Source organism: Scyliorhinus canicula, chromosome 2 (assembly GCF_902713615.1).
Source record: "Scyliorhinus canicula chromosome 2, sScyCan1.1, whole genome shotgun sequence".
Classification (NCBI taxonomy): domain Eukaryota; kingdom Metazoa; phylum Chordata; class Chondrichthyes; order Carcharhiniformes; family Scyliorhinidae; genus Scyliorhinus; species Scyliorhinus canicula.
Genome location: NC_052147.1, coordinates 77,158,641 through 77,170,812, shown reverse-complemented (window position 1 = coordinate 77,170,812; position 12,172 = coordinate 77,158,641). Strand labels below are relative to the sequence as shown.

The window sequence follows — 12,172 nt, the reverse complement described above, 5'->3', positions numbered from 1 at the left end:
ATTGAATAATTAGAGCAAAATCTGCATACATGTTGAAACTACAACTTTATCAATTAATGTCCTTGGCATAACTATATGATTGTTTCAGTAAATTAATGGTCCACTTTCATTCAGTTCTTGAATGATTTTAATCCCATTGACTAGGAAAAGGAGATTCACTTTCTCGCAAAACTACTTTTTTGGCTATCTTACATACATCCAAAATCCATAAAGTTGTACGTTTTATTCACCTGATGGAAGTATTAATAATTTCAATGCTCTCCCTTTTACTGGGAAAAACATATTTTTGGGAATAATAGTCAATCTCTACCTTTCCCAATTCCTATGCTAATTTTAAACCGAATGACCCAGGGCTCTGATAATGCGGCTGTGTCCCCACGCCCGCGAGAAAACCGGCATGAATCACTCTGGACTTTTGTGGAGAAAGTCCAGAGTGATTCTCCATTTTGAAGGGGGCCAGCAGGGCCCCGGAGCCGTCCACGCAGCTCCAGCTGGCGAAACGGGGCCCTGCATTTCTGGCCACGGGTCCCCAGAGAATCGCGGGAAGGTTGCCAGACCTGATTGCGGGTCTGACGTCCCATTCTCTGCCCCCACGCCGAGCGCGATTTCGGCGGGGAGGCTCGGAGAATCCTGCCCCTTGTCTATGCAACACCAGTGGACAAGAGACCCTCGCAAAGGGTCACTAATTAGTTCCCCATTATTTTTTATTATTAAACTTCTGTTTGTTATACAGAATTAATTGATGTCCATGTAGCTAAGTTATTATCTTTGTTCAGTCTTAACCCCATATTTAGCCCTGCACTTTGCCTTTTGTAACAATGGGTTAGAATTCTGATCAGAAAATTACATGTGTAACTGATGAATGTGTCACATAGGAATGTAAGTCAAACGTGTTAACTAATAATGCAATTGAATCAATACAATGCTGGATATTTGCAATTTATTTCTGGAAGGTATACAAGTTATATTAACTTTTTTTAAATTTTCTATCGTGACCAGTTATAGCAGCATGGTAGCACAGTGGTCAGCACTCTTGCATCACAGTGCCAGGGACTCTGGTTTGATTTCAGGCTTGGATCACTTGTCTGTGCGGAGTCTGCACGTTCTCCCCATGTCTTGCGTGGGTTTCCTCTGGGTGCTCCGGTTTCCTCCCACACGTCCCAAAAGAAGTGCTTGTTAGGTGAATTGGACATTCTGAATTCTCCCTCAATATACCTGAACAAGCGCCGTAGTGTGGCGGCTAGGGGGTTTTCACAGTAACTTCATTGCAGTGTTAATGTAAGCCAACTTGTTACACTAATAAAGATTATTATTGATTATACCTGAAGTAGGAAGCCGAGTTCAAACAATTTATAATATTGTATATCGTGCATTTTCTGTCATTAACTAGAACTATTGGGCAGCACAGTAGCATAAGTGGATAGCACTGTGGCTTCACAGCGCCAGGGTCCCAGGTTTGATTCCTCGCTGGGTCACTGTTTGTGCGGAGTCTGCACGTTCTCCCCGTGTCTGCGTGTGTTTCCTCCGGGTGCTCCAGTTTCCTCCCACAGTCCAAAGAAGTGCAGGTTAGGTGGATTGGCCATGCTAAATTCCCCTTAGTGGTTAGGAGGGGTTATTGGGTTATGGGGATAGGGTGGAAGTGAGGGTTTAAGTGGGTCGGTGCAGACTCGATGGGCCGAATGGCCTCCTTCTGCACTGTATGTTCTATGTCTGTGTCAAATCTGCAGTAATTATGTGACCGTTGCATTTTTTTGTATGGATGTCCTCAAAGGTGAGGGATAATCGATCGTTTTAAGCAACTACTGTCGAAAACAGAAGACAGGTGATAATGGCAAGTGTTTTGCAGAAAAAGATTGTGGGAAAACCTGTCTCTGACAGTTTTTTGTACAAACAAACGAGTGCTGAACCCATTCCCCCACTGGCGCCGGCACGAGGCTCATGCCCCATACCAGCAGGAGGATGCAAATATGTCAAATTGACCCATTCGCATCCTGTTAACATGATGGGCAATTGCGTTCGGCGATCGGCTGGAGAATCCTCGTTTCTGACTAAATCGGGGGCGGCGCCATTTTTTTGATACTCCAACCCCTCCAAAGTGGCACACTCTAGGAGTACGCCGCACGCCATATCGATGGCCTCAGGACGTTGCCTGAGGGTGCCCCCCCGACCGATCCGAGTTCCCGACGGCATAGGTCTCATGGACGCGCAGCCACAGTCGGGGGAGAGCCAATCCGCAGGCAGGTGGGACTTTGGCAGGAGCTGGGGGCACTGTTGGGGGGTGGCCTGGGGCTGACAAGCCGGCCAAAGAGGGGGCACTATTTTGGAGGCCGGGTCCATGCGCATCCGGCACCATGTTGCACGACGCGGCCGCTGCAGGCCACCGCCATGTGCATGCGCAGCCACGACCCAGCAATTCTCCAGGCCATATCGGATGCTAGAACCAGGTTCTCTATGTTGCTTTCCTGCTAGTCCCCAGCCAAACGGAGGATCAGTAGCTGTTTTGCACCGAATGTTCGGTCACATAAGGCCACCGTTCCCATTCCAATCCCTAATGAAATTGCTAATATCTACTGTTCTAACTTGGTCATGCAACTTAACCAGATCACTGAATGGAATTTTACTAAATCTTTGTGTTCTGCAGAACAGTGGTCCAGCATTTGTGTGGCAAATTATTTTCTAAACTTCCCATGCTGTTTTTCTTGTACTCCGCTCTTTCAGTTGGTAGAGGAGAATGTTCCTGTAAAATATTGTTTCTGGTGGGAACTATTAATTTTTTTTTTTGTTCTGAAGTTTGACTCCGTTGTCTTGACCACGTAAACATATTCATTTAGATAAACATGAAGATTTATTTCCAGCCTGTTTACAGATTGTTTTCTTTTCTTTGTATACAATATATTTAATAAATATTTCAACTGAAATCCAAAGCATGAAGCCAAATCCTGACAATACGTTTCATTACTAATTTACATTTGTGTGAATTCTTTTCCTTTCATATTGTTTTGGATTCTAGTTTATAAAATTCTGCTTCTATTTTCCCCTTTTATAAAGCTGGGCAGATGCACAAACACAGATCCAGAATATTGCTGCATCCTTTGACCAGGAAGCAGCAGCTGTTCTCATGGCAAGACTGGCGGTCTACAGAGCAGAGACTGAGGAGGGGCCTGACGTTCTCCGATGGCTGGACAGACAGCTTATACGACTGGTACTGTACATTTTTGTGGCGGCGAGGGAGCGAAATGGGAAGAAATGCCTACTTTGATCTAAGTTATTATACTTCTGAAAAATAATATGTAATAAATTCTATCATCTTTTTACAGTGTCAGAAATTTGGAGATTATCATAAAGACGATCCAGCCTCTTTCAAATTTTCTGAAACATTTTCTTTGTACCCTCAGGTATGAAGTGAGAAGTCTATTTTCATCTATGCATTTTCTCATATATTTTAGTTTATTAATAGCTTTTGAACTGTTAAATTCATTTCAATGTGTACTCAGTGCACTGGGAGCTTAAATTCTTTCATTGCAATCATTAACAAAACTTCCACGTTAGCAGGAGCCTAGGTTTACTATATAAATATGCCAATTATTTTTTTTTCCGCTTTAGTTTATGTTTCATCTCAGAAGATCTCCGTTCTTGCAAGTTTTTAATAACAGCCCGGATGAGAGTTCTTACTACCGTCACCATTTCATGCGCCAGGATCTTACACAATCTCTCATCATGATTCAACCCATCCTTTATGCCTATTCTTTCAATGGCCCTCCAGAGGTGAGAAAACTGTTTCCAAAAGTTTGAGCAGCTCTTGGGCTTCATATTGTCAGTTTAAGTATGAGAAAATTCAGCAACACTAAAGATTGCTCATCTGCACTAAAATTATAGTCAAGCAAGAATTTGATGGCATACTTATTTTTGTGAGGCATGGGAGGGTTATGGAATTGAGGTAGGTAGTTGGAGTTATGGTGCAGAGCAACCATGATCTAATTGAGTGGAAGAACAAGCTCGAGGAGCTGAATGCACAATTCAGTGTGAGGTACTGATTATTATCCAACCCAAACTGATGATGAATAATCTTTCCTCTGTAAAAATTGTGTGGATCCTATGTGAAGTGTGTTTGGACAGTTCACCATAATTTGTGCTATACAGGGTTGCATTATTGCAGTCTTTTTCAAACTTTTTTGCTGAGTTCCACTTTTGATAACCGACCAACCTTCATGACCCCCGCTGACCAACTTTCACGACACTTGCCATGTTCGCGTACCACGTTCGCATAACGAAAGGGGAGCCTACTCGGTCCTCACAATCTCACTCCAATCGGGTTCACAGAAGGAAAGGGCAATGCACATATCAGGTTCAGAGTTCAGCCAGTTCCTTTGTGCTGTCTTCACCTTTGTGAGAATGGAAAATCCAACCTCGCACATGTAGATCGTCATGAAGGGCAATTGCAACCAAAGTTCTTGTTTTACTCAGCATTGGATGTTCCTGGGAGATGGTACTCCAGAATGCTGACAGTCACATGGACTTTTGGCTTTTTTAAAATATGCTGTCGCAGGTCAGGTACAGCAGCTTAGTCTTTTCATTTGGTGTCAGGTATAAGTTAATACCTGACTCGGGTCTCAACCTCAAAAAGACTTTTTCACCTACCACTTCTTGTTCAAAATCTGAAACTTCTCTCGTCAATATTTCCCTGCATATGACACACGTGGGCCGGGATTCTCCGAAATCCCAGCCAAGTGTTGACGCTAGCGTCAAAACCGGCGCGAGCAACGCCAGCATCAATAGGCCCAGTCGTTCTCCCCTTCCCCGGGGGCTAGAACGGCGGTGGAGTGCTGTGCGCTGCTCCGGCACTGAAAGCCGGCCCTACACGTGTCTGCGCATGCACGTCACGGCTGGCGCTGGTCCACGCATGCGCATCACGGCCATCTTCGCGCCGTCCCTAGCTCGGAGAATCCCGCCCATGGGCTTTGCATCCTTATTTGCAGTGGCACAATTGACAAAACCATACCCCAAGAAATCGCCAATATTCTCTTTGAAACTTCGATTGATGTTTCTTTGTAGGCTGTTCACCTGAGGCTCTGGATCTTTGTATAAAGCTGTTCACCTGAGGCTCTGGATCTTTGTATAAAGCTAACACTCTCACTGCTCTGTCCTGCCATGGACTCTCCAGCAAATTCAGATATGTGATCCTGGCCAGTAGGTACTCTACCTGTTTGTGCTCTGGCCATCTCTTCCTTGTAACAAAATGATCCACTTTCAAAGTCCACTTGCCTTGCTTGCTAACAGCGAAAAAATGGAAGAAGCTCACCTGCGTGATTTCACAGCAAAAACACGTACATACAGGGCGCTTGACGTCAAATGTACATGCAGGGCTCATGACCTCACTACTGCTGTTTATAGTCGGACGGCTGCACAGTCTCATTTCGTTCTTAGTTAAAAGCTCGGTAGCGGCTGCCGTTTTCAACTTAAATGCCAGTAGCACTTATTGGGTACTTCTCCTGCAGTTGGGACTGCTACGACCGATTGCTCCACAACGCCCACTTTGAAAAGCCCTGCTCTACTGTATAACTGTTGTCTGTCTAAACAGGTTTCAGTTGGATCTTTCGACAAATACATGGATGGGTACAGAGGGATGCGGCACTAGGAAGTGCTGAGGGTTTTGACCAAGGCTGGTATCATGACCGGTACAGGCTTGGAGGGCCGAGGGGCCTGTTCCTGTGCTGTACTGTTCTTTGTTATCGTCAAAGGGTTATATGTATGTGGCTCACGTGTGAACCTTGCTTTGTCATGAAATTATATTGAGTCAAACAAGGAAGCATTGATGCAAAGTAGAAACTGTTTCACATTGATGTTAAATTATAGGAGATAGTGCTGCATTTTAGGTGGGAATGTGATGAAACTGGAATGTAACCCAATTTGTTCCAAGCCTCTGCTCCTTTTCCTGGCTAACTTGTGCCTTGCACAGAGTGAGTACAGAAGAGTGTTACCTACATATGGACAGGCACATGAGATTGTAATAAGACATAAAACCACATTCTCACATTTTTTTCCTTATGTCTTTGGCATTCAATGCTGCCTTGGATTTTTACTTTTATGAATTTGTGGTTTGCTTATAGGATGGAAATTGTCCTGCCCAAAATAGAATGAGCATTTGTTTTGGCTGGAGGAATAGGGCAATTTCTTTGAGTTGGCATGCTCATGCTATATCAAATCCCATTGTGAACGCAACACCCATCCTAATCTACCCACTACAGAGTATTGATAAAATTCAGAGCCGTGGTATAATGGTACCCCGAGAGTCCATAATACAAAACTGCCCACAATTCTGCAGAAGTTGGCATAAAGCCCCAAGGTATGTAACATGGCCAAAAAATTGACACCAAGTCAAAGGAGGAAGATTAGAAGGGTTACCTCAAAGTTTGATCCAATAGATTTTAAGGAGGCTCTTACAGGAGCATGGGGAGATGAGATGACAATTTTTTAGAGAGGCAATGGCAGAGTGTGGAACACAGGCACTTAATCCATTGTCTATTTGTGGTGTGGGTGTGCAAGAGGCCAGAGATGGAGAATCCGGGATTTGTAGGTCGTAGAGTGGAGACAGCTATGGGGGCCAAGAGACGTACAGCACAAGTTGGAGCCAAACACATGGTTAAAACTTTTAAATTTGAGACTTTTGAGTACTGGGAACCATGAGTTTATTCAATTCTGAGCATAATCCCCACCAACAGTTATGAGAAAGCATATTTTGCTTACATTTGAGGGTAGCTTAATTCCTTTTGGAACGTGAGATTTTCTGTAATCGTGAGCAAGTTGTGATGAATTATTTTTCTCTGCTTTTGTGTAGCCTGTTCTTCTGGACAGCAGCAGTATCCTCCCTGATCGAATTCTTCTGATGGACACTTTCTTCCAGATACTTATCTACCATGGAGAGGTAAGAGCATATCACTTTAAACATACTGAGAAACTCACATTATCGTCAGCATTATTTGAATTATCTCATTTCAACTTAACCAACGAAGAATCCATAATATCTTCAAAGAAAACCTGAAAAGTATAATTAATTTGATTTTTGGCAAAAATTACTGAAGTATCACAATTTATTACACACCATGAACTACTAAAGTTACCTTAATTTTACAGGTAATTGGAGGATAATACCTGTTCATTTCATGTAGCTACTAAATAATTTTTACCTTTTTATGGCAATAAATTAAAATGGTACGTAGTAACAAAGCAGTTAACCATTCTTCCTAGACCATTGCTCAGTGGCGCAAGGCTGGCTATCATGACATGCCTGAGTATGAAAATTTCCGACATTTACTACAAGCACCTGTAGACGATGCCCAAGAGATTCTGCATAGCAGATTCCCAATGCCACGTTATGTTGACACAGAGCATGGAGGAAGCCAGGTACCTTCTCCATTTGTGTTATTTTACAATTTGATATTAATGTTTAGCAATTCCTGTTTTTGTGTATTTCTTTTATATTGCAAGCATTTGGAGGGGTGGAAGAAGTATGCTCAAGAATTATTGTTTTGTTTCTGGAATTCTTAGGTTGCAAATTAGTAACTATGCTGGACATTCTACATTTAGTGTTAGTGCCAGCTCCCTTGTACAAATGCAGAAGGTGATGGATGCTTTGTCCTTTGGAATGTTCTACTTGTCCATACTTTCTTAAAAGCAGCTCTTCCCATTCCAAAGATGTGTAGGTTAGGTGGATTGGCCATGCTAAAATTGTCCCTCATGCCCAAAGATGTGCAGGTGAGGTTGGGTTACAGGGATAGGGTGGGGGGGGGGGGAGGGGGGGGGGGGGGGATGGACATAGATAGGGAGCTCTTTAGGGTGCTCTTTCAGAGAGTCGGCGCAGGCTCGATGGGCTGAGTGGCCTCCTTCTGCACTGTAGGATTCTATTGATTCCATCGTGGCACATTGCAGATACCATTAAAGTTTGTTAATTTCACTGGTACCTTTTGGTTCCAAAGCTTAATCTCACAATTTTGTTTGCTAGGGTTTATCTATTGCTCCAGATAAAATTTGAGAAACTGCTTAACCTTAATGACATCGTGATATTTATTATTTTCGGATATCCCAGAGTTATATTGAACAAATGTAAAAGTGATTTATAAGTTACTAGTTAGGTGTGAAGGAACCAAGATTATTAGAACAACTGATTTTAAATTGTAACATGAACAGAATATGAGAGCGGGCCTCCTTACAGGAGCTTTATTGAGACAGTTTTTATTTGGTCATTAAAGGAACAAAATATGTGTTTATTCTTTGCCTGCACCATGCACAAAAGAATGTGTGGGATTTTAGCTACAAGGTTCAATGGGAAAAGCTGTTTTTTTTTGGTACAATTGACATTGAAAGAGATTTCATAGAATTGAGGCATGTTTGGATAAGATGGCCAAGGAGAACTGTTTCCATTAGCTCATAGTGCAAGGACTAGGGAATGTACACTTGGGGTTTTGGGTGGAAAATGCTGGGCAATGTGAGGAGGGACCTTTTTACGGAGTGGGTGATGGTAACTTGGGGCTCACTGCTCATGAGGGTGATGGAAGCAGAAACGATCAATAATTTCTGAAGGAAATTGGATGGATACTTGAAGTAAACCTGCAGGACTATGGGGACAGAGTGGGGTAATGGACTGACTGTATTAGTCAGTGGAGAACTGACATGGATTCAATGGGCCAAATGACATCTGTACCAGCAATTACTCTATTTGTCCTGCATTACAGCAGTGAATACACTCCTTGATTGTACTTTCCTACTGAGGTTATGAAATGTGCTATATAAGTGCAAATCCTTTTTCTTTCATTAATATATATATATATATGTTTTATAAACAGGCTCGTTTCTTGTTGTCCAAAGTAAATCCTTCACAGACCCACAACAACATGTATGCATGGGGACAGGTAAACCAACTTATTTTTAAAACACTAATTTGTAACATGAACTGATAGATTTTACTTTAATTTACTAAAAAAATATCACTTAGGATCTAATGATTTAATCCCATTGTGTATGACATACTCTGATCTGGGGACATAGTTATGTATTTTAAATAATAAGTTAGAAATTTAATTAGGATTCATATTTAGTCTCTGTCACTGGCGGGTCGGTAACAGGCGGTTAAAATGAACGTGTTGCCACGATTTCTGTTTATTTTTCAATGCCTGCCAATTTTCCTGCCAAAGGCTTTTTTCAGAGAGACTGAGGGAAGGATTACGTCGTTCATATGGGGAGGGAAGGTGGCCAGAGTTAGAAAAGTGCTACCACAGAGGGGAAGGCAGGCAGGGGGTTTGGGTCTTCCGAACCTGATGTATTACTATTGAGCAGCGAATGTGGAGAAGGCGCAGAGCTGGGTAAAAGCAATTGATTCCCAGTGGGTCAGAATGGAGGAGAGTTTGTGCAGGGGGTCAGGATTGAAAGCACTAGCAACAGCGCTGCTCCTGATAGCCCCGGAGAAGTGCTCAGGGAGTCCAGTAATAATAGCTTCGTTGAGAATTTGGAGGCAGTTTCGCCAACACTTCGGCTTGGGGGCAGGGTCAAGGGAAATGCCGATTTGGGGGAACCACAGATTTGAGCCAGGAAGGTGGGATGGAAAGTTTCGGATATGGGAGGAGAAGGGGATTGAGACACTAAAAGATTTGTTTCTTGGGGGTCGGTTTTCAGGATTGAAGGAGCTGGAAGCGGAGTATGGGCTGGAGCAGGGGGGAATGTTTACATACATGCAGGTTCGAGATTTTGCCAGAAAGGAAATACAGAACTGCCCGGAGGAGCCAGCCTCCACATTGCTGGAGGAGGTGCTGACAACAGGGGGACTGGAGAAGGAGTTAGTGTCAGCGGTCTACGGAGCTATTTTGGAAGAGGAGAAGGCACCACTGGAAGGGATCAATGCAAAGTGGGAGGCAGAGTTGGGCGAGGATATGGAGGATGGGTTCTGCTGTGAGGTGTGCCAGAGAGTGAATGCCTCCACCTCGTGCGCGAGGTTGGAGCTGATGCAGAGCACACCTCACGAGGGCGAGGATGAGCCGATACTTTGAAGGAGTTGAAGATGTGTGTGGACGTTGCGGGGGGGGGGGGGGGGGGGGGGGGGGGGTGCACCGCTAATCACGTTCATGTGTTTTGGTCCTATCCAAAGCTAGAGGATTACTGGAAAGAGGTTTTTAGGGTAATTTCTAAAGTGGTGCACGGGAAACTGGACCCGGGCTCCCGGGAGGCTATATTCGGGGTGTCGGATCAGCCATGGTTTGGCAGATGTTTTAACCTTCGCCTCATTGATCGCCCGAAGGTGGATCGTGATGGGTTGGAGAGTAATCTCTCTACACTGTGCCCTGGCATGGTGGGGGGATCTGTTGGAATTCTTGACTCTTGAGAAGGTTAAGTTTGAACTGAGGGGAAGCATGGAGGGGTTCTACAATTCATGGGCATTATTCATTATGCACGTTCAAGAACTGGATAACATCTAACATAGGTTGGGGGGGAGGGGGCAATGGGTGTTAATGGGGGCGATAGGGAATTCCTGATTCGTTTTTGTCAGTTGTTTAAGTGAACATGTGGGCGAATGTTTTGTGTTTGGTGGGAGGATGGGATCGTTGTTATTGATGTGGGGATTGACATATTTGTTACTGATTATTGTTGGTGGGTGTAAATTTGGGAGAAAATGCGAAAAGGAGGAGAATAAAGAAATATTTTTTTTAGAAAAGGATTCATATTTAGTTTCACTTCTGCTTGGTGGTTAAAACACTTACTGATCAGATGAAGATATTATCTCAAATATTTATTCATGAACAGCACAATAAATTGGTAACAGGGAATACAATAAACTCGTGTTAATCAGTTAATCGTTAGCTAAGACTTTTGCCTCATATTTGTAAGGAGCACTGAATCACTCAATACTGGACTGTTTTAGAATAATAGTTTTGTTTCTTTAAGATATGACTTTATAATTATATAGTGAGCATAAAAGTTCATCAAGGTATAGCAGGCTATTTACATCTATTAAAAGCATGAAGAACAGTGCTCTCTTTCATGTGCCCAAAAATCTAGCAGATTTATTGTCACAAGTGTCAACTATGTTTGTATAATTAACTTCCATTATGTGAATCTTTTCCATAGGAGGCTGGAGCACCAATCCTGACAGATGATGTCAGCCTGCAAGTGTTCATGGATCATCTGAAAAAGTTAGCAGTCTCTAGTGCTACCTGAATGTAGAATGGCGGTGAAATAACATGTGGCCCTTGTAACGAGCAGGACAAAGAGACTCAGAAACCTATTCGTGCAGATTATATAAAGCATCAGCATCTACATCTGTGTAACTTGGCTTTTTTGACAACAGATTTACACTGAGTTGGTAATGCACCAAAGGAGGACTTAATGAATCACTTATCTTCATTGGATAATATATTATTGCTTTTGTCCTATCTAGTACCTAGGGATGTTCTACAATTAGTGCTTCCATATACACTACAGTGAAAATCACTGATTCAGAGTTTCCAGTTTCTGCCTTGATAAACAAATATCCACATCAGTATTGTTACTTTTAATGTATCTCATTTGCTCCTATTTCTTTTTTTCTAACTGATAACAGTGCAACTTCATGCAGAGCTCTTATCAACAATCAAATAAAATTTGTGAATATTGTGGAGAGACCTGACCTGTGAAGTATTTAGACTTTACAAAGATTGTAGTGTATTTTTGTCATTAAATACAATTCTCCCAAATTCCACAATTATTGTTTTGGCTGCAGTTTTAAACAGCTCTGTGGTGTGTTATAGAGCATTAGAAATACAATATTTCTGATAAAACATAATATTTTAAGGTATTCTCACCAACTTTACCTTAAGTAAACTTTGATACTCAATTTTATTCAGCTTTCATCATGGCACAGATATATTCATAGAATTTGAATGAAACTTCCACCTGTCTCCATTGTAATGCATAAAAATCGGTTGAATGTTAATTGGATGTTAAACATTCAATGGTGTAAAACAGTATGAATATTAGTTTAAAACTCAGCTTATAATTGATAAACATTTTTCAAACAGTGTCATTTTACTGAATGCAAAGTACTCATTCTATAATCTGTGTTAGGATTCAAATTTATTTTTACACTGTTCTGAACCTCAAATGTGATAATGCATATTGCCTTTCCAGCATCTCATTGCTGTCTCAATTC

General features: G+C 42.4%; 1 protein-coding gene across 1 annotated transcript in view; it reads left to right on the top strand.

The window, feature by feature from the left end:
* Nucleotides 1–11,725, top strand: part of sec23a (Sec23 homolog A, coat complex II component) — a 151,234-nt gene extending 139,509 nt beyond the window's left edge. Inside the window, exons 14-20 of the mRNA XM_038780953.1 lie at nt 3,049–3,202; nt 3,318–3,395; nt 3,604–3,765; nt 6,836–6,922; nt 7,246–7,401; nt 8,841–8,906; nt 11,113–11,725. Coding sequence (XP_038636881.1) covers nt 3,049–3,202; nt 3,318–3,395; nt 3,604–3,765; nt 6,836–6,922; nt 7,246–7,401; nt 8,841–8,906; nt 11,113–11,202 — 793 coding nt within the window. The 3' untranslated portion in view covers nt 11,203–11,725. The remainder of the gene's footprint in view (nt 1–3,048; nt 3,203–3,317; nt 3,396–3,603; nt 3,766–6,835; nt 6,923–7,245; nt 7,402–8,840; nt 8,907–11,112) is intronic.
* Nucleotides 11,726–12,172: the final 447 nt, after the last annotated feature.